The 23743-nt window shown below is 40.9% G+C and overlaps 1 protein-coding gene across 3 annotated transcripts in view; it reads left to right on the top strand.

Annotated features, from left to right (window-relative positions):
* Positions 1 to 23743, top strand: part of LOC149264212 (ribonucleoside-diphosphate reductase subunit beta) — a 363007-nt gene that overhangs the window by 243701 nt on the left and 95563 nt on the right. For 2 of the 3 annotated variants that reach the window (XM_089427652.1, XM_089427649.1), the window contains exons 13-16: positions 9048 to 9144; positions 9385 to 9544; positions 9636 to 9684; positions 9788 to 9870. In XM_089427652.1, the coding sequence (XP_089283778.1) occupies positions 9048 to 9144; positions 9385 to 9544; positions 9636 to 9684; positions 9788 to 9870 (389 nt within the window). The remainder of the gene's footprint in view (positions 1 to 9047; positions 9145 to 9384; positions 9545 to 9635; positions 9685 to 9787; positions 9871 to 23743) is intronic. The other variant, XM_089427655.1, reaches the window with a different exon arrangement.

Below are 23743 nucleotides of genomic sequence, written 5' to 3'. Positions count from 1 at the left end.
AAGCTTTTGTTCTAGTTTAGATTTAAATTTTAAGTTTTATTTTAAAAATATAACAATAAAAAATTAATAAAAAATTATAAAACTTTAAAAAGTATAAAGAAATTCTTTTCTTATAGTTTTGATTTTGAAATTTAGCTTAGATTTAATTTTGTTAGAAGTAAATAAAAATAAAAAAAAATAAAAATGATAAAAGGTTTCTTTTAATTCAGTTTAGATTTTAATATTATTTAGATTTTTTATTTAAAGGTTTCATTTAGTTTTAATTCTTGTTTTATCTGAAAAATATAAAAAAATATATTTGGGGAATTTTTTGCAAATTTCAGTCTTGGCTTAGGAATTTCTTATGCTAAGGCTAAAATTTTGAGGAAATTAATGTTTAACATGCTTTAATGTTTATCTGAAGATTAACCCATTGAATGTGATCTTCGGTTATCATTTTATGTGATTATCTCAAGCATTTTTGGAATATCGTTACTGAGTTTTAATTGTTGGATCACTATTAAAGCATTTTGCGTGGTTGTTTAACGCACTTTATCTTTTAAAATTTTAATTGCTGGAGTATCATTAAGTCATTGAGCATTTATTGATTATCTCATGTTTGGTAAAAGTTAAGCATTGATGGTAAACGATTGTTGACGAGTCCATATTTCTACAGGATTTGATAAATAATCGTTTAGTCATTTATTTCATAAGGCACCAGTCTATTAACTTAGTAAAATCAATTTAGTGCTTGTTTCCTCGTGTCTCCCGAGTCCCAACCCAACTGTTTCACTGTTGGTCATTCATTTTCCCATAGGGTCTACCCCCCTTAGCCGCGGGAGACAAGCTTAAACGGAGAGATCGGGGATCAGAGTGACAGCCCCCGCTCTGAGCATTGTCGTGACAACCTGTGTGACAACAATGCTCATGGCCAAGATGTCATCCTCATGAAACCCATCCTTTCTTGCTTGATTAGTTGGTTCAATAAATTTTCCCAAAACAATACCTAAGACCTTATTCCTTGCAAGCACTAGGTCAATCCTAGTCTTCCATGCCCTGTAATTTGTAGCTCATTCAAGGTTGTTCTCAGTCTTGATGAAAGAATTCATGATGAAGATGACCAATCAAAAGAAAAGATGTAGAATCCCAGTACTTTTCAAAGTGCTCCCAATGCTGTTCAAGGTGATCTCAATGCTCTTTTCCTTCACCAAAGCTCTGATACCATGTTGATTTTCTAGTGCGATCAAGACTAGTACAAATTTTCAAACTGGTAACTACTTCTAATGATACAATTAAACTTCTTTAGAGCATTCCAATCATTAACTTCTTCAATAGAGCAATAAAAATCATAGTAAACAATGAGACAAGAGACGCCAAAATTTAGGTCAGCGACCAAGGCAAAACCCACAAGGGGAAAACCCAGTAATATTTCCTTATGTGGGAGAGTTCAATTCATAAAAAATGTACATCAGAATATTCCAAACAAAATTCCAATCTCTGACCTGAATATCTCCAAAGTCAAACCAGTAAAAGGAGAGAGAAAATAGTCAACGCTGGTTCAAGTCAATCTCTGCAATAGAGGGGCTGAATTTTTGCTCGAGGTAGATGAACAGAAGGGGCTGAAATTTGGTCAAATCACAGTCGACGAACCACAGTGAGATTTTGGTCAAAGCATAAAAGTTGACTTGTGTCAACCCTCGGTCAACGAGCGAGAACATGAGTAGATGTTTCGGTCAACCTCAGTCAACGAACCACAAAAAATCTTGGCCTCCAAAACCAGTCAAAATCTTGGTCAAACAAAAGCAAATAATCCCAAGTCATTGCTGGTCAAACAAAAGTCAAGAGAGTTAGTCAATACAAAAATATTCTTCCTCTTTTCTCCTTAGCATGTGTGGATGAATCTACTTGTTTCAGGTCGAATTGATATGATGAGTGAGATTGCAAATGAGGTGCATCAAACTTCTATTTATATGTGAGTTAGGATGAGGGTTCGAATTGATATGATGAGTGAGATTGCAAATGAGGTGCATCAAACTTCTATTTATATGAGTTAGGAGGGGGGTTTTGACAGTACGGTCAAACCCATTCAATGAGTGGGCATTACTTGACCAAATGAGGCCGACTTGGTAAACATGAAAAATACAAATTTTCTCCTTTGATTTGCCAATGAAAACACTGACCAAAGCTACCAATTTTCATCATCATGAAGGAATGATATATTATCATTTACAATTGGGAGTCTCCATATAAATATTAGTGCAGGTGTCTTTCCACGAACTTGTCCTTTCATTATTTTAATATTATTATTTATTCAGTTTTATTTTGTTGCATCTTTATTTTATTTTACTTATTATGTTTAGTCCTTAATATCTATGGAGAACTGTGCTGCTTTAGTGGAAGAGGTGGATGGCCATTGATATGCACCTCCACCTAGATAAGTTATGGTTAGTCGTGGAGTTTCAACCTTTTGTGATAAATTTTTTAGTTTCCTATGTTTTGTTTATGTCAGTATTTTAACTGTATATACTTAACAACTATTAATTTGTAATGCTCCAAACTAGAAAAAATAGAGCTATGCAAAGCAAATAATAAAAACAACACCATAAAATTGAAACATTCAGTGCACACCCATAAAAAGTCTAGGAATAACCAACATCTGAGCCTTTTTATTATAATCTGGGAGAAAAGTACAATAATGTGGAAGTTGTGCACTTGGGCTTGCCTCAATGGCAAGCGTGATCAAACCCAAGTCGTAATATGTCAAGCCCAGATGGCACAAATAACTGCTGCAATGATGCCCTATGCTGCCCTTGTGAAACTGTGCTGTTTGCTACAAAGATGCTGTTGGAAAACTCACCTCCGGTGCTAAGAAAATTACGGGAAATTAACCCCGGCCTCTCCACTAAATACCCAGAATAACCCACGAAGGAATTGGCCAAATGTTGACCTCAAAATTTTGGCCCAAATTCCCCTTAGCTCCTCTAGCTGTTGACTGAGTTGGGAATCTCTTTTGACCTCTTAGATCTGCCCAGAAAATTCTATAAAATTAGGAGTGTGATCCTTGCCCAAAACCCAAAAAAACCCAGAAAGGGTTTCCTTTGGTTCCAACCTTCAAAAATTGACCCTTCACAGCTTGGCCCTCCTCAAATTTCGAATTCTATTGCTGTGATTGATCCTATCAATTTTTGCTTTTCCAACTCCAGCAATCCTCCTCAAATGGCCCTCCAAATGATCTACTTCTCTCGGCCAGCTCCAACTCTACAATTCCTTCCTCCAACTGCCATGTGAGCCCAGTGATGGCTCTCTACGTAGGCCTTGGTGACTGTAATTCGAACTGCTCCATTGCAGCAACCACTTGCTCCAAAACTCCCCTGAAAGGTGGATCCTCCTCTGTAGCTCCAACTCCAAACACCCCCGACAATTGCTGCCCGATGAACCCACAAGCAACACTTGCGTGTTCCCCTTGTGCGTCCTCTAGAGACACGTACTGGCTGAGACAAATGCTGAATGATATCACTATGAAACTCCAACGACTACCCTCCAAGATAGTATGAATTTCCTTCTAGGGTGGCACTCGAAGTCCACTGAAGCAAGGGTTGATATCTTCGCTCGGAGACACTTGTGTGCTAAATAGCACAGTAACCCGGCTAAGTAGCTCGAGCAACTAAGATTGAGTTCAATATGTCAAAAGATACCAAATGAGGCCGAGCCTCCTCTATTTATAATTCGTGGGCCTCTTTTCCCATGTGGGCCCCCTCCAACTAGCAATTCGACTTTCCCTCCTTAGTCATTCGAACTTCCCTCTAAGGTGGTGCGTCTTTCCTCATGCGGGTGGCCCCCACACTATGCCAATAAAACATCTCGGCCCCTTTTCCCTTCCTGAGCCTTTTCCAAAAATCCCATGGGTCCCATGGCCTCCAAAATCGTCAAAATTGTAGAATAAATAAACCTATAACAATTTAATTCGGAAGGGACATTACAGTCCTCCCCTCCCAAATGTTGCTTGTCCCCAAGCAACTTCAGCACCGGATGCTCACATATGTGTTCACCCTCCCAGGTGGGATCTTCATCTGGCAGGATCCTCCAATGCATCAAAAATCGCTTGTCCTCTAGTAATGCCTGAACAAGCGCCTCCTCTGTTTGTTGATCACCCGTATAACCATCAGTAATACCGAGGTCCCAAACGTGTCGCTAAGTCATCCTAGGTCCTGGCACTGTCTTGACATGAAAGAATCCCTCAATACCAAGATCCCAATCCCTCCTATCCCACTTGAAGCTCCCCTCGCTCCACTCACTATCCTGTCTGGTATTAATACCAAAAGCGCCCTATTCCATCAATGACTTGCTAAAGCCTAATGGAAGATCTGTATGATCTCCACCTGTAGTAGCCGACACATCCCTAAAGGTTATCGAGTTGTGAAGAGCTCTGGTGCCCGAGTTCCTTGCTAGTCCTAGAGTGGTGCCACCATGCTGACGCTGCACGACTCTGACTGTGTCATACTCCCCATCACGCGCAAACAATATCCTACTCTCCTGGAACTTGAGGGTGGAATACTGAAAGAGGCGAGACACATCCTGCCTAGGCATCTCCATTGCGCCAAGTCCTACCCATCCAAATCTAACTCTGAACCTGTGCAGCAACAGAGAATGTCTGCCTCCCCATATGATGAAACCCTCTGTGAACCCCCACGTGTCATCCCCAGAGCGAACTATATCACTCTCTGCTACGACTCCGCTCACCACGAGTGATCTATCGATCAATTGAATCCTTGCATCCCATAGCCAAACCTACTGCGACATAACCCTTACAACTGATGAATCCCTTTGGCCCTCATCTCTAGTCCCTGCATGCCACCCATTTATAGGCCCCATACATCATGAACTAATCTGAGGCATGCTAAACTGTCGTGTGCCTGCCACTATGTAGTACTGATGACCACTGGAAACCATGTGTGTCAAGTAGCTACCCCCTGAATGTAAAAAAAGATGGGTATAGAATACTTGTAATCGACTCAAGGTATGTGGATCCCTCCTGTCCCTGCCAACCATCTCCCCTGGATCTGCCATCCGCCCTCTCGATAATTGTGCCAATATAAGGTATGGAGTCCAGACACATTGGTAAACTACCTCAGCCGTACCCAGTATCCTCTGCTTATGCATGGTCTCGACATGCCTTGAGAAAAGAGTGACACATGTCTCCCTCGTGACTAGCTTGCTAGACGTAGGCTCGGTGATGAACAATATGCCTCCCGCGCATATGATCACCTCATCCGCAACCTGTGGCTGTCAACTGATGCACCAACCAATGACATTGCTGAAAAGTCTCCCCCATAGTGTGCTAAGTGTCACCCAAATGTATCGGGTGAGCTCCTCATCCCTCGCTGATCATGCCCAGAGTGTGAAAGGACAACAACCAGATTGCCTGTTCCTGTAAGTGATGTAGAAGAGGGTCAGGCGTGTTAGTCCCTGTGGATACCATCAAGTATCGCTCATCTGTGTCCTCATCGATCCTAGGTGAATTACACCGAAAGGTATGCCCAATGTCTCCGTCCATGAGTGTCCCTGGAGACAACACTCCAAGACCTCGCCGTGCCGCACCATACGCCCCTGCATATCACCGATCATCCTAGTACTCCTGGACATGCCACTATACACCACGACCTACCCTTGTACACTGTTGGATACCCTCAACTACAACTATGCCATCCTGTACCGTCCTACTTCCTGCCTGTGTAGCTGCACCTGTCACTCCCTGCATGTACTGAATGTGATGTGAGGCACTCCCACTCCACAATGCAGTCCGACACACCACCACACATATCCATGCCCACTTGTAGACCACTGCTCAACGCTAGATGCTCCCACACATCCCTGGATGTGATGGCCTAGAGCTATGTCTCTATGTCAGGCCACACCTGATTAGTATCATCACCTCCACCATCGTATTACTATACCCACCGTGAGTGGATCTCCTCTCCAAATCCCCCCTGAGGGATTCGAGAAGTGACTCTCCCTATGTGTCAGTAGTGATGTCGCCATTGCTCTGCTCCTCTGCTTCCTCTGTGCCCCACTCAAAAGTGAAGAGTCGCTAGCTCCATACAAGGCACTGTCTGATGGCCTGCCAATGCCACCTCCTCTGACAAACTCCCGCCAGAGTATGTTGATCACCTAGTGATCCCGTGTACAAATTCCATACCAAGAAAACCCAAAGAGCTTGTCCATAAGATGGTCGGCCACTGATGCTGACCGAGACTCCCCTAGTGAATGCGCACGCTCAACTATTCCATCCCGGTTGCAATCAACTGACACACCTGGGAAATGATAGGTTGTCCCACCCGGTACTCGATGCCAATCTGTGCTGCTGGTATCCCCAGTGCCTGGAAGCTCCTATTGAGCTACACCTAGGTCCACCACCATCTCCATAGCCCACTCCACAAGGTACCAACTTAAAATCTCTCACCATCCAACCCCAAGAGGGGATCGAATGCACAAACTCCTGCACATAGGACAACCCCCACATGCGGGTGCAGCGCCCTATGCAACTTAGGTCATCTCATCTCGCTATCCTGGTCAACACATGAAATCTGACTAGGTAGCTCTGACTCTCTTTGTCCAATGGGCAAAGGTAACCTAACAGTGCTGCCATCGCTGTCTATCTATGCCCGAAAAGGGTTGCTCTCACGCCCCAACGTGCACTCTAGCTGCACCAGTAGAGAGTCCAATCGCTCCCCAACGCGAGTCAATTTGGCCGTGGACTTGGCACAAACCACTCTCATGCCCTCCAACTCCTTGTTCTGCTGTAGAATAGCCTCTCACACTAATGCAACTTTCCTTTTTTATGCTCGGTCGGCTTGAAACTGATGGAACAGCCGTGGGCATCTATCACCTGTAAACTCGGTCACAATTCTAGATACCTCAACAATTGTCGACATGTCGTCCATGGGTGGCACCCCCTCAACAGATGGCTCTATGTGTGTAGGCTCTATCCTCTCCACCAAGGTGTCAATTGGGGCTATCAAAGAGGTCCCTAATAAAGGTGACTCCTGTGCCACACTAGGTATATCGATGTGCTCCTCACCATCCTGTGGGCTCTTAGCATCATGCTCAACCTCCTCCTCAGGCTCCTGATATCTAAAGCCAGGTCTCCACCGACAAAAGCACCCCCTGGTGTCACCCTTTAACCGTCTCTGTCATGCCCGCTCCTTTTTAGGAGATCTGATGCCCTGATCTGGTCGGGTTCCCCACATGATGAAGATGGCTACACCACCACGGCCTGCTCACCTCTAACGTCTCTGTTGTAAGGGTGAGGATGGGTTTGGTTTGTCACCCTCCTCAATTGGGCCAACCTCTCATCGTCCCAATGAATTCAACCCCAAAATTTATGCATACTGGATCTCCCTTGAGCCATGCGTTTGTCTCCAGTTTCACCCGTCACCGTGTACTCATACCCAAGGCTTCCATGATCTTCTGGCTAGTTTCCCATAGCTGGGCCAAGATCATGCTCTAATACCACTGTAGTATTCGAAACTAGGAAATATAGCGCTATGCAAAGCAAATAATAAAAACAACACCATAAAATTGAAACATTCAGTGCACACCCATAAAAAGTCCAGGAATAACCAACAATTGAGCCTTTTTATTATAATCTAGGAGAAAAGTACAATAATGTGGAAGTGGTGCACCTGGGCATGCCTCAATGGCAAGCGTGATCAAACCCAGTTGGTAATATGTCAAGTCCAAATGGCACAAATAACTGCTGCAATGATTCCCTACGCTGCACTTGTGAAACTGTGTTGTCTGCTACAAAGATGTTGCTGGAAACCCCACCTCCGGTACTTAGAAAATTACGGGGAATTAACCGCGACCTCTCCACTAAATACCCAGAATAACCCACAAAGGAACTGGCCAAATGTTGATATCAGAATATTGGTCCAAATTCCCCTTAGCTCCTCTAGCTGCTAACTGAGTTGGGACCCCTGTTTGACCCCTTAGATCTGCCCAGAAAATTCTATAAAATTAGGAGTGTGATCTTTGCCCAAAAGCCAGAAAAACCCAGAAAGGGTTTCCCTTGGTTCCAACCTTCAAAAATTGACCCTTCACAGCTTGGCCCTCTTTGAATTTCGAATTCTATTCCTGTGACTGATCCTATCAATCCCTGCTCTCCAAACTCCAACAATCCTCCTCAAATGACCTTCCAAATGATCTCCTACTTCTCTTGGCTAGTTGCAGCTCTACAATTCCTTCCTCCAACTCCCATGTGAGCCCAGTGATGGCTCTCCGCGCAGGCCCCGGTGACTGTAAATCGAACTACTCCAATTCAGCAATCTCCTGCTCCAAAACTCTCCCGAAAGGTTGATCCTCCATTGTAGCTCCAATGCCCAAACTCGCCTAGCAGTTTTTGCCCGGATGAACCCACAAGCAACATTTGTGTGTTCCCCTTTTGCGTCCTCTAGAAACACATGTACTGGCTGAGACAAATGCTGAATGATATGATTGTGAAACTCCACCGGCTTTTGTCCAAGATAGTACGAATTGCCTTCCTAGGGTGGCACTCGAAGTCCACCGAAGCAAGGGTTGAGATCTCCGCTTGGAGACACTCGTGTGCTAAACAGTGAAGTAACCCGGCTAAGCAGCTCGAGCAACTAAGGTTGAGTTCAATATGTCCAAAGATACCAAATGAGGCTGAGCCTCCTCTATTTATAATTCGTGGGCCTCTTTTCACATGTGGGCCGTCTCCAACTAGCAATTTGACTTTCCCTCTTTAGTCATTTGAACTTCCCTCTAAGGTGGTGCGTATTTCCTCATGTGGGTGGTCCCTACGCTATGCCAACAAAACATTTTGGCCCCTTTTTCCTTCCTAAGTCTTTTCCGAAAATCCCATGGGTCCCATGGCATCCAAAATTGTCAACATTGTAGAATAAATAAACCTGTAACAATTTAATTTCGGAAGGGATATTACATAATTCTGTGTAAGGAAATATATGTAATAGTTTTTTGAAATTAAGACAACATTTTAATCTTTTGTTTCATATCTTAGCTTAGATGGTGGTTCTTGAATTTTGAGGCAGGTCTTGTGGCAACAAGTGGTAGTGAAGGTGATGGTCGGCTTCTTCTTTGGAATGTTCTTTCAGGAGAACTTGCTGCTGATATAAATGTCAACATGAGGTAGTTTTCATTGATAACTCATCCAATGTGTTGTGCTTGTATTTTAGTCCTTTTATTATTTCACCTTCTTTTAATTTATGGAGACTCTAAGAGTATCTGCCAAGTCAGCATGAAGTTATTTATTTAGTAGATTTAATTTTCTCTTAAAACAGTTGTTCAAATGTTGCTGTGATTGTATTCTATTTGCAATGGATGCTTTAAACTTTTTATTGGTTGTAACTAGTCTATTTCTCTAAGCAGGAAAAAGAATTCTGTCCTTCCTTCTATTGATGCTATGGAATTCTGCAATCAAAATCTGCTCGTCTGTGGGAGTGACTCTGCATACGGAGGTCCAGCTATGGTGCAATTATGGGATATTGAAGATTCTCAAGGCTGTGCGTCTTTCCCTGCAAATGATGCTGTAAGTGTTAGGTGATTGATCGTGGTTATGTATATGTTATCCATATACCTAACATTAGGGAGTTTCACTCATTGTTGCTTTTCTCTTTCAGTATATCACATCACTGAAAATCCACCCAATGTGTGATACTGTAATTACAGGTATGATATTTCTTTATGTACTGTTCTTGCGTTATCTGATTTATGAGAATATAATATTATAGCTATATTTTGCTCAAAATTTTGGAAATTTTCTGTGAGATAGGTGCTGGTGATGGAACTGTTGGTTTATTTGATATCAGGACTTGTGGAGGGATTTGTCGCCTTTCCGTTGGTTCAAACTTTGAGGTTAGTGATTGACTAATCAGTTTGACTTGAGTAGTTGATAATAAGTCTTCTTTCACAATAATGTTTAGATTTTATATTTAAAAAAACTTCAGACAAACCATACAGCATTGAAATACAGAAAATTCAGATCTGTTTTCCCTTGGCCAGAATTACAAATCTAAGGTATTACCCACCCAAAAAACACTGGAGCTGCCTTTCCAATGCCATCTAATAGAGTTCCACAGCTGTACTTCCATTCAAAGTGTAATATTAAAAATAAACTACCACAAAACAGTAAATAGAACTAAATAGATTCATGCCCATCTCAGGTTTTAGTATCGATGTCCATGAATGTTATCAAAACTGGAACCGGAACAGGAACTGGCAAGAGTGAGACCAGGACCAGAACTGGCTGGAAAATCAGGTTAAAAAACCAGCCAAACTGGTATTTTTGTTTAAAATGTCGTGCAGGTGAGTGTGACTAGATGAGATCTGGTCAGTATTGAAACCAGCCTGAATAGCTCAGTTCAGCATCCAAACTGGCTAGTTCAGGCATTGCAGGGATTGTACCGGTCCAGACTGGTAATTTCTGGTCCAGCCTAGTTGGTTTTGTTGAAAGAAGTTGTCATTGATGTCATAGGCTGTCCAAATTAAAGAGAAAGTTACATATTCAAATTTATGTGGAAAAAGTGACCTTGGGATTAATACAAAATATTCATTTTTTTTTTTAAATTTTAGCATCTAAAGTATCCACAACATCAAATAAACGCATTTCCACGTAAACATGAAAAGAAAGCTAATATATAATATTTATATGAAGTCGAGTGCTACATCACATATCAAAAAAGTGAATCAAGTCCTGAATCTTGAGTCCTAACTCAGTGTCAACTCTCAAGAGTCAAAATATCAACAAAAACGTAATAAATGTATATCATGAGTCATCTACATGTCATAAAGTAATCAGTCACTGAGATCCTCTGCCCCTTTTACGGGAATAGGGAATGGCTTTGCCTTGCAGTTGTCTGTAACGTGACTTTTTGAAAGATTTTCCGGCGGGTTTTTCCGGTCGAAATCCGGCAGGAATTTATTGGAATCGCAAGTTTGATAGCTAGTTTCTGCACAATGAAAGTGTCCCAGGGGTTTTTCAGGGTGCTGAATCCAAATATGCAGTTAAAAAACCATTTTAACTGCAACAAATCAAGATTTAACCTCAATTTCTTCCGCCGGATTCCGTCACCGGAATCTCCAAAAAGTCGCATTATAGACAACTCCCTTTGCCTTTTCCTATGCCATGTTGTCTTTGACATCCTCTTTATCATGCAGTGATTTAATGGCCCTTTGGATGATTTCTGTAGTTACTTTTTCGAAAAGTTTTATATTTTGCCCTGGAATTTGCCCTAGATGGAATTTTAATCTGTTGACACCCGCTGACAGATGCTTGCCACACAACTTGCAAGACAAATATTGTTTATTGACCACCCCACCGTCGGGTATAGGACCAGGTTCACCATATTCCCAAGTAGGGTCCGAATTCCTTGACATTTTGTTTGAAACTTTGAACTTGAATTTGAACCTAGGGCACAAAAATAAAGATTGAAAAAAATTAAAAATTGCCCATAACATAAGAAGCAAACACAAATGTAATTGTTGATTTTAAATTTTAAATGCCTCTTCTCACTCACTTGAACACACTTAGATTCGCTAAACAAAGGTTTGAATTTTTTATTCTTGAAAGTTGAAACATGTAAACAATCTAAACATTTTGAAGTTTTGATTCAATTTAGATTCTAAACAATGTTTTGACTCAAATTTCTAAGTAAAAATAAGCTAAAAACAAACCAATAGAAAGATTTAAGAAGCCATTTGTGCAACGAAGGCTGAGAGAGAAATTAAAATACATACTTGGCAACAACAAATCGACACCTTGAGTCTCTCACATTGAGCAGTGGACAAATCTCCAAATCCACACCACAAAACTAGTAAATCTCCTCCTCTTGGGCAATGGAAAACACCTTCTCTCTCCACAGGGACGAATGGTAAAAAGAAGAGTGAAAAATGAGTGTTTTTTTGGCCTTTTCCCTCACTTATCCGTGGCCTAGGCGGGCTTCGCGATTTTTTCAATCGACTAACGATTAAATCACGATTTTTTCAATTAAAGCACGACTTTTTCGTTTTTGAAAAAATCGCCAATAAGTCGGCCAATAAAATCGTCTAGCCCAAAAAATTAGACTTCGCTGATTGTATAGTGACTTTTTCCACATTGATTCAAATAGTATATTTTGAAATGTTGTTTTTGGATTTTGATGTCCCATTTGGATACCCTATCTTTGAATGCATTTTTACTCCATTTACCTAGCTCAAATGGAACCATAACATATATGGTTGGAAAGCTTATTCTAAGACCTTTTCAATAGTAAATGGCACTCCCTCTAACTTCACATGGTTGAGGAGAAATGATTTTTTGAATATTCACTATAAATTCTCGCAGTTGCACAAGCTAGTGCAACAAGTGGACAAGTTGACCCAGTCTAGACCCCGAATGCACTATAAATAGGCACAAGAAGGAGCACTTCAGGTCATTCACTCGAGCAAGTTTGGATCAGTTAAAAAAATGAAGAAAAGGAGGAGTTCTAAGGTTCTTACCTCATGAACCAAAAGTGAAGAGGAGGTGATTTGGAGATACTTTTTGGGAAGGATTTTTGGCACATTTTTGAAGGGTTTTTGGCTTATTTTTGGAATGGTTTTTGGCTTATTTTGGAAGAATTTTTGACACACTTTTTGAAGGTTTTTGGCCCTCGTTAGAACGCTGGTTGTAGACCTGTTATTAAGGGCCAAATTTTGTCCCCTTTGAAGGCCGAATTTCAGATCTGTGTAGAAGTGTGGAAGGGTGTTTGAGCTCATATTCTTCTCCCTCTTACTGAGGTAATCCTGCACTTGGTACTTCTAGCCATCTTCATCTTAAAAGTTACAATTGACTTCTTTTTGGCATGGATCGAATTTGCTCCCTCTGAGTCATGAGTCTTCTTGTCACTATCTTTGCTTTGTTCTTCCATTCTTTCCATTTGCTGTTATAGCTCTGGAAGCATTCATCATGTACCTACAATCCTCACTGGGAGGCAATGGAGGAACAATCACAACCAAGCAAGATATACAAATACAAGAGTAATAGAAACAACAACAATAATAAACAAGAAAGAGAGATAAAAATACTTATTTTTGTGAACATGTCACCTCCCTCTTGATCTTTAGCCTTCTTGCATCTAACTTGCAATTGAACCTCGTCTACATCGTTATCATGATGTCATTCCTTCTTTGCAAAAGCTAGGGTTTCTTCTTTTAGCGGAAGCAATCAATCTTAGGGTTTTGTCCATAAACCCTAGGTTCTTACTTATCCAAGCCATGATGCCTAATAGGGTTTACTGTTGAAATTTGGCAGCATAGGGAGAAATTCCCTCCTTTGGGAAGCCCTTCTCACCCTCTGGAGACCCTATTATCCCTTGGGAGAATTTAATTTGCACATGGGAAAATTATTATTTTAATGCTGGACCATTTCACATCTAATATTACAAGTTGGCCTAAAGGAGGAAATTCGACCTCATCAACCACATATAAATACACTTAAGGTCACATCACTTGGAGGCATCATCGCACATTCTTTTTTCTCTTGATAGGTTCGTACAATTCTGTAATTGCAGGGTTCGAGCTCATGCATGTGAAGGAGGGAATGTTTTTTGTTGACTACTGTGAAAGTTTTTAAACAAAAATTCTATTACTGCAACCACTGATTTATTTGACTTACTTATTATTCCCAATAAGTTATTTATGAAATCCCTTCAGTAAATATTAAAATAAATTCTATTGCAGATTATATAGAAACAAATATATGCACAAGAATCAATCACATCAACACGGTTATTTTGGACAATTGTCCCTAGAAAAACCCAATGTGGGAAAGCCGGTGCAGCAGAGGAGGGTTTGATTAATCTTCAGCAACAATCACTTTTATAGAAAAATTGGCATAGACATTGGGAGAAAAAACCTGAGACTTTTCTCCGAGACTTTCTGACACTCTGGAGAGCTTCCTTTCTCTACTGCGTCAACCTTGCGTCATTCTGTGTGGCTCTGCGCAACTCTAGTCCCTCTCTGCGTCATTCTGCTTGGCTCTGGTCCCTCTCTGCGTCATCGCTGCGTCATTTTGCATGGCTATACGCAGCTCTGGTCCCTCTCTACGTCATCCCTCCATCATTCTGCATGGCTCTGCGCAGCTCTGGTTCCTCTCTATGTCATCCCTGCATCTCTCTCATCCGTGTCTCCCTCTGCGCTGTCTCTCAGAGTCTCTGCGTCACTTCTTCTGAGCACCCTGATTGCTGCTCATCCCCCTTCTTACTCCACCTTGCAACTCTCCCTCTGAAATCGATCTCCTTCTCTCTGAGAATCGATTTTCCTTGGGACACTGAGTATCTGTTGTTGTGTGTCCAAATGACCCTCAAGTCTTTTCTTATAGTTTTCCTGTTGATGAATTAATGACCGAGATTAAGTCCCTACTCAATGGCTAAGATTAAAACAAACTTGATCCTCGTCTCTTAGAAGCTTCTCATCCTTATCTTTATTAATGCCCATTAATATTTTTATTTTCCTAAGTTTAGAGTTAGGAACCCATTAAAAATATTAATTATTTTAATAACTCCTCATTCGGATGGAATTTCTCAAAACGATTTTTGGGTCTTGGAGATCTCATGTGCCTTAGCCTCTCCTCCAAATTTCAAGGCTAGAGCACATCTGATGCTACCACAAATCAACACTCCCTCTTAGCGAGGAATGTGCTCTAGTAATGCTCCATCACTGAAACATCACATTGATCATTTGCACGGTAGCTGTGTTGATGCTTGGCCTACTACCTTACATCATCTGTATTATTGCTTCTTGCACTGCTGCCCATGAAACTGCCACTGTCACTACTACATCTGTACTGCAGCTCCCTCTCAATCTGCTGCATCATGTTGCCCATAGCACTAACTGCTGCATTGCAACTTCTGATACTTATCCATTATTGAAATGGATTCTTTACCATCCCCATCTTCTCCCTGAAATGAACAAAATTTGTTCTTCCTAGAGCCTTGGTGAGGATGTCTGCCACCTGTTCTCCTGTAGGAGTGTAGCTCAAGTGTACTGCTCCTTGTTGGACACAGTATCTGACGAAGTGATACCTGATATCAATGTGCTTCGATCGATCATGAAATACTGGATTCTCAGAGAGCTTGATGCAACTCTGATTATCACACATGATCCTCTTCGCTTCCATCCTTCTACTGAATAGGTTAACATATGGCTTCGCATGAAGCTGTGCTAGCGGCCATATATTCTGCTTCTGCTGAGCCCAGAGCTACGAATTTCTGTTTCCTGCTGCACCAGGGTGTCCTCCTCGATCCATTGTTGAAAGAGTACTTAGTGGTACTTTTCCGATCTACTGAAATTCCAGCCCAATCTGCGTTAGTGAACCCACTCAGCCTGATGTCATTGCCTCTGGTGTACAATAGTCCATGCTCGACTGTTCCTTGTATATACCTAAGAACATGTTTGGTTGCTGCCCAATGCGCCCTCTTAGGTTCCACCATGAACTGACTAAGGGTGTTGACAGCATAACAAATGTCTGGCCTGGTATTGACTAGATAAATCAGGGATCCTATGAGTTGCCTGTACAAGGTGGGATCAACATCTTTGTCTTCCGATGCATCAATTTTCTTCCAGTTGGTGATCATTGGAGTAGCCATAGGCCTACAATCCTGCATCCTAAATCTCTTCAAGATTTCTGTAGCATATCTCCCTTGCCCAAGGAAGATCTTACCCTTCTACTGCCGAACTTCGAACCCCAGGAAATAATGCATCTTTCCCAAATCCTTCATGTCAAATTCTATGGCTAGATTCTTCTTGCAATCCTTGATGAGCCTAGGTGATCCTGTCAAGAAGAGATTATCCACATGTAATACTAGGACTAGAGGCTCATTCTCCACAACCAAATAGTAGAGATTGGGATCTGCATCACTCTTGACGAACCCCATCTTCTGCAAGTAGCCATCAATTCGACCATACCATGCTCTAGGTGCCTGTTTAAGCCCATACAAGGCTTTCTTTAATCCACATAGATGAGATTTCTTCTTATGTTTCTCAAAGCCTTCGGGCTGTTCAATATATACTTCCTCTTCTATTACTCCGTTCAAGAATGCTGTCTTGACATCCATCTGATGAATCTCCCACCCCATATGAGCTGCAAAATATATCACGGTTCTAATAGATGTATACGTGGCTACTGGGGCAAAGGTCTCTTCGTAGTCTATTCCTTCCTTCTGAGCATACCTCTGAGCCACAAACCTAGTTTTGTATTTCTCCACACTGTTTTCTGCAGCACATTTGATCTTGTAGATCCATCTCGAACCTACCATTGATCTGTCCTGAGGCCTAGGCACCACTTCCTAGACATCATTCACCATTATACAGTTGTATTCCTCCATCATCGCATCCACCCATACTTGATGCTGAACGACCTCCTTAAAACTGGACGGTTCTGCAACCTGAGCTACTAAGGCCTGGTATCTGTCTGGCTGTCTTCGCTCCCTTTTAGTGTTCCTAGGTCCACCAATGAATTCTTCTGCATCCCGCAGAATCTGTCAGAGTTCCCGGCTCATTCTTCCTCTTGTAGTAGGCGCATCTGTTAGCTCTTCCTCTACTTATGATTCCTCCTGTTCTGAAGGAGAATTTCTGGTACTAGCTTCCAATGGTTGAAGTGGTTTGACCAACGACTCATCTTTTGACTGCTCTTCGTAAGGCATTTCTTGAGATTTATTGAAAGCTCTATCCTCCATGAACTTTACATCTTGTCGAACTAGTACCTTCCTGCTCCCTGGAAGATAGACTCTATATGCCTTAGCATTCTCGCTATATCCCACAAGATATCCTTTCTCTGCAATTTGATCTAACTTATTCCTCTTCTCTTCAGGTATACGACAATATGCTAAACTACCAAATATGCTGAAATGACTAACTTCAGGTGTCTTCCCGATGAAGACCTTTTCTAGAGTAATCTTGCCCAATGCCCTATGAGGAGTTCTATTCTGGACATAGACTGTTGTGCTGCATACAACATAGCCCTAACTGCTTCCACGATAGTCCTGTTCATCCTTTCTGCTACTCCATTATGCTCCGGATTGTAGGGAGCTGTCCACTCTCTTTTGATGCCCTACCTAGCGCAAAAATCGGTGAAGTCCTTGTCAACATACTCGCCACCATTGTCTGAGCATAACAATTTTATCTTCTTTCCTTTCAGATTCTCCACTAGAGCCTTAAACTCTTTGAATCGACCGAAAACCTCATCTTTGGTTTTCAGAAAGTAGATCCAAGTCTTCCTGGAATGGTCATCGACGAAGGTGATGAAGTATTCGGCACCACTAAGAGCTTTTGTGGACAACAGTCCATAGATGTCTGAGTGTATAAGTCCTAGTACATACTTAGCCCTATTGTTACTTCTTGGAAACGCTGCTTTGGCATACTTGCTCAGAGCACATCCTCTGCATGCATCATCTCCTTCAGTATTAAGATCTAGAACTCTTGTTACAGTTTTCCTGAGAATTCTCATAGCCCTATGGTGCAAATATCCTATCCTTCTGTGCCATAATTCATTCAAATCCTTGTCTCCATTACTGCCTATCAGTGCCATTGGTGATTCTAGCTACAATCCGTACAACCTGTTACTTCTGATTCTGATTTGGACCTTCTTTTTCCAACTCAGGTGTTTGACGTATACTTTCTCCTTAATGAAGAAAACGTCATAGCCCTTGTTTTGAAGTTGAGATACAGAAAGTAAGTTCATCCCCAGTCCTGACACATGTAGCACATTGGTAGCTCGGAACCGCTCTCCTGTTTCTGTTTGAAAAACTATATTACCTTTCCCTACTGGAGTACACTTTGCCTTGTTCCCCATGGTGATCTGAAAATTCATTCTTTCTTCCTGATACTTTGAAAAACATTCTTGGATTCCTGTCATATGCCAGGAAGCTGCACTATCTATATACAAAACCTCTGAGGAGGCAGAGCTTGCTATGCAAGCAACTTCTTCTTCCAATCTGGAAGTCGACATAGAATAATCGTAACTTCTATCTCTTGTGCATTCTTCTGAAAATCTACACGAGTTTGCTTGAGTGGATGCCTCTGCATCATGCTCTTGAACCATAATTGATTTTCCCTTTCTGTTGCAAAATCTTTGCTCTGATACCATGTGAAAATTTCTAAATAGAAATTCTATTACTGCAGCAACTGATTTATTTCGCCTACTTATTATTCCCAATAAGTTATTTTTGAAATCCCTTCAGTAAATATTAAAATAAATTCTAGTGCAGATATCGCACCATTATACAGAAATCAATATCACAAGAATCAATCACATCAACACAGATATTTTGGATAATTGTCCCTGGAAAAACCCAATGCGGGAAAACCAATGCAATAGAGGAGGGTTTTACTAATCTAAACGCAACAATCGCTTTTACAGAAAAATTTGCATAGACAGTGGGAGAAAACACCTGAGACTTTTCTCCGAGACTTTCTGACACCCTCGAGAGCTTCCTTTCTCTATTGTGTCAGCCCCGCGTCATTCTGTGTGGCTCTACGTAGCTCTGGTCCCTTTGCGTCATCCTTGCGTCTCTCTCATTTGTGTCTTACTCTATGCTGTCTCTCAGAGTCCCTGCGTCATTTCTTCTGAGCTCCATGACTGTTGCTCATCCCCATTTTTACTCCACCCTGCAACTCTCCCTCTGAAATCGATCTCCTTCTCTCTGAGAATCGATTTTCCTTGGGATACTGAGTATCTGTTGGTGTGTGTCCAAATGACCCTCAAGTCTTCTCTTATAGTTTTCCTGTTGATGAATTAATGGCCGAGATTAAGTCCCTAATCAACGGCTAAGATTAAAACAGACTTGATCCTTTTCTCTTAGAAGCTTCTCATCCTTATCTTTATTAATACCCATTAATATTTTTATTTTCCTAAGTTTAGACTTAGGGACCCATTAAAAATACTAATTATTTTAATAACTCCTCATCCAAATGGAATTTCTCAAAACAATTTTTGGGTTTTGGAGATCTCATGTGCCTTAGCCTCTCCTCCAAATTTCACGGTTAGAGCACATCTAATGCTACCACAAATCAACAACTACTGTTTTGGGATCGTTTTACTTGCATTGACTTGAGGAGTTTTGACTTCGTTTGACATGTTCTTGGATTTGTTTTGGGAGGCTGAGTTGATTGGCACTTTGACTGAGATTTTTTTGTGTACTTTGACTAGCATTGACTACAGTTTCTGGGCTATGGTTTCGCAGGTCAAACTTTGACTTTGACCGAATATGTGGGCAAAATTTAAGGGTTGTTTTGACTAGGTTTGATCAAGCAAAAGAGGTAGCATCATTTCACTGTTTGATCGAATCTTTTGGAGTAGAATTGATTGTTTACCAAGGACTGGTTAGGGCTGCGTTGACTACTGTTGACTTTGACTAGAAATTGTAGATTTGACTTTTGACCAGATTTGACTATGTTGCTCATATTGGATTGTATATTGGATAGTTGACTTGGTTGGTCAAGGATTTGACGCCTTGACTCATTATTGATGTACTTGGACTATGTATCTCTTTGCTGAACATTTGATGGCAATCTAATAGAAGAAGAATTTAGAAAGAGTTTTCCCACTTGTGGGGTTTTTCCCTGGTCTTTGACCAAATCTCTGTGTCTCTATTGTTCTTGGCTATTGTGCATATGGTTTTATGTTCTATCTACAATTTTTTACTTTTATTGGATGATTGAAAATATATCAGATAATTGATTGCTATTGGAAGTCCGAAGAAGAATTGTTATAAGTGATTATTACAACATAGAACATTTGAAAATTAACATTTACGAACCCTATATATTCAAATGTCTAATCCCAATGTCCTTGATGATGATTCTTGATCATTCCAGATTTTATTACCCAAACTCATTGTAGCAACAACCTCATATTAATAGATTCAATCGTCTAGGTCTGAGCGTAGCATCCATATATCCATCAATTATATTTTATCAATTTATCCTTCAAGTATCCTAAACACATCAAGCTTAGTGTCAAGATGATTTTTTTTTTATTCTCAAATTTGAAGATGGGTTCGAGACATCAACCTAGAAACTTACAACAAGTTTGATTCTTCCACAATAGCACTTTAAGTAGGAATCTTTGTCATCAATAGGTTTATCCAATATTATTGGTCACAAAAAACCAAGTAGCTTGGCTTCTTCAAATTTTGTAGCGATTGATTTCTTCAAGGAAGATCTTTAGTACCCAAGTTGTTTAATTCATACATGGCATTAATACCTTTAAGAACATATATCTTTATCAGATCTGTGAGAGCTTTTGATCTTCACCCTTGAAGAGGAACTCAATCTCTTTTGTAGGTTTTAAGGAATGCACATGTTGATACAGCTTGAATCGAAGGGATATTTCACCAGACCATTTTCATGTCACATAATATTTGAAAACTATCATATAATTCACATCATATAATTTCCATGAAAAATACCAAATAATTCACACTGCAACCTTTAGAAGTAAACAATAGAAGAAAATAATGATGGAAAATGAAAAAGTACTAGTACACACAAAATTTGACACAGTGATTTTTGGACAAACGTCCTCGGAAAAAACCAATGCGGGAAAACCTATGCAGCAGTTGAGGGTTTTATATTATTATGCAACAGTGAGAAATTCTGGGTACAACTGGATGTCGAATCTGGCTATCCTACAGAGAAAAATACTGGCAAAAGTCTAGTGAGGAATTTTCCTCACCCCACAGGAAAATTTGGGCTTTGACTGCAGCTCCAAGTGAGCCACCCAAATTGCTTCTGCACAGGCTTGTGTCACCCTAGCCTAGTCCCTTCTACGCTCAATCTGAATCAATTGCTCTTGTAGCCGTCCTGTCTACCACTAGCTTAGAAACTGTCTCTCCGGTCTTCTAGAACCCTTTCCCAACCTCTGGAATTGAAACTCAACTTCTCTCCAGCAAAATCGAATTGCCTCTAGAGGATTCTGTGCAACCCTTGCGTCAACCTCACTGTGGCTATCTTTGGTTGTTTGCAAATGCTCTCGCTAGATCTGGAAAGCTTCCTCCGATGTCACTGTCTTTGCCCCTCTCTGTTTGTACTTCCTTACTGAAGCTCGAACTCTCCCAACACTGTTGGCTCTTTGAAAAATCGAACTCTCCAAGGAAATCAAACTCTTTGTGGTTCTGACAAGTGACTCAAGTGTGTTCTTGTTAAGTTATGGTATGTTCTATGCTTAGATTAATTTACTTTTCTTTCTTATTATTATTCATAGATTAGCAATCACATGTGCATAAGTAAAGTGCAGATTGAACATTAAACGATCAACAAAAACAATCCAAGACAAGAGACATAAGATGTGGCGGCTAGCTAGGGACAAACCCCACAATGTGTGGGGAAACCCTTTGATCATATCTTCTTTTATCTTCAATAATTCAGCAGAGAGAAATAGTACAATAAATCTGATTTATATCAGCAGTAGCAAACTCTAGATCAGCAGCATCAGCGTTAGCGACTTCATCATCAAAACTAGGGCAGTCGATATCTCGCAAACTGACCGTCGGATCGGCTTGATTCCACCAGCAAAAAATGCGGCCTTCAGAGGAGGTCCAGATGACCCTATAACGCAGTTCAGAGGAGGAGATTTGATGCTCAACACTAGTCAAACTTTGGATCTATAGTTGCAGCTTCAGGTTCCGTAGCTTCCTTCCACATGTGTGAGAGAGACTCTTTTCTGCGCAGTAGAGAAGCGCCTCTTTTTTGCGCAAGAGAGAGAGAGAGATGTGATGAGATGAGTGAGTGCAAATGAGGAAAAGTCTTTGTAATGACCCATTTTTAATATAGAGAGCGCAAGAATATTAGCATGCATACAATGCATGCATATGATAGCTACATATGCATGTATTGGATGCACTGCACTAGTATTTATATTCTAAAATTAACTATAAATGTTGAATATCATGACACTGCTTCAAATAGAAGTTACCTTCACCCATCAACATGCATATTGCTTAATGCATCATAATTAATGAGCAAATACCAATGATATAAATTTAAAAAAAGTATAAAGTAAAAAGGGTTATAAAAAAATAGATGTAAAAATTAAGTTAATTTTTACATATGGTTATATAATTATATATCCTAGAATATTAATAAATTATTAAAATGATAAAGTAAATCAAAATAAAGTACCTAGTATGAACCTAAGGCATTTATATTTAACAAACAAAAGAAAATCCTAAATATAATATAACCACACCTTTAAAGGAATATGACTCACGTTATATAGAGGGAAAAGGTGTCACTACGAATGGAAGTGGTGGGATCGCTGGTGGAGAGAGCGGTCACCGCCAAGGAAGGCTAGCTATACATATAGAGGTAGAAAGAGTTTTTAGGGGGATCTGAACCGAGAAAAACCAAAAACAGGGGAGAAAGGGGGAAGAACGAAGAATTTGAGGACAGTGGGTAGAAGCACAGTGGGAAGGAGCCTTGCTTGTTCTAAAGTTTTTGGGCACGGGGAACAAATTGCAGAAATTGAAAAGCAATCTGGACTGAGTACCCAGGTTGTACTTGATTTGGCTGGGAGGTTATGGTCTTTTGGTAACAGGAGCGAGCTGAGAAATTCTAAAGCTTCTTCATCCATAGGAAAACAGGTAGGTACTCTCATCAATTCTGTCAATTAGATTTGTAAAATTTTATGTAATTTTATCACAGGTTCATGATGATTTTAAGAAATCCTTTACTGTCTTTACAATGGTTGTTAAATTCTGTACAATCCTTACATCAAATTTTGTATAGTCTTTACAGTCGTCCTGTATTTATACACAACTGTTGATGTTAGAATAGATGCGACTGTTGGGCTTTTGAGCCTACATGAGTTGTAGGTCGGCTTGATAATAATTCCATAATCAAAATAAATTCATATCTCCATAAATACTTATCAGAATTGGATGATCTTTAGATCAATCCTACACCTCTCGATGAGAGGAATTTAATAAACATATTATCAGCCATGAATAAGATGACCCACATGGAGTTTGGCCCTAGTTGCCAATTTTAACACTCCCTCTCAACTAGGGAGAACTCCATCTGCAATCTTTCTGTCGGTCGCTACTATTCATCCATCAAATGCATTCCCCTGTACAGCTTGACCCCTACTCTGCTCTGCTCTATCCTCTCTGCTCTGCTCTATTTTGCCTGCTCTACTTTGTTCTGTTCTGCCCTGTTTTGATCTGCTCTGTTCTGCTCTGTTTTGTTCTGCTATGCTTTTGTCCAAATTATGAAGAAGAAGAAATGATCGAGGATGCATCATTATGACTCAAAGTCAGTCTCAGAGTATGTACCACTTGTCCTAGACCAGTCTCAACCAACCCGAAGTCAGCGTCATAGTATGGTCCCAAACCAGTATCATCCTCCACTGACTCAAAATTAGTCTCACAGTGTGTACCACTGGTCCCAGACCAGTCTCAACCGACTTAAAGTCAGCGTCATAGTATGTACCACTCCTACCACTGGTCCCAGACCAATATCGCAGTCTCAGAGAGTGTACCACTGGTCCCAAACCAGTCTTAACCGATCCGAAGTCAGCGTCATAGTATGTGCCACACTCACTGGTCCCAGACCAGTACTGCAATGACTCGAGGTCAGTCTCAGAGTATGTATCGCTGGTCCTAGACCAGTCTCAACCAACCCGAAGTCAGCGTCATAGTGAGTACAACTCCTACCACTGGTCCTAGACCAATATCATTGATCCTAGATCAATGAAGGTCATCCTAGGGTAGGG

The sequence above is a fragment of the Pinus tabuliformis genome, chromosome 6 (genome assembly GCF_031772625.1).
Source record: "Pinus tabuliformis cultivar Carrire ecotype Pingquan chromosome 6, CPIR1, whole genome shotgun sequence".
Taxonomy (NCBI): domain Eukaryota; kingdom Viridiplantae; phylum Streptophyta; class Pinopsida; order Pinales; family Pinaceae; genus Pinus; species Pinus tabuliformis.
The sequence above is the reverse complement of the archived record's forward strand: the minus strand, read 5'-3'. Positions and strand labels throughout refer to the sequence as shown.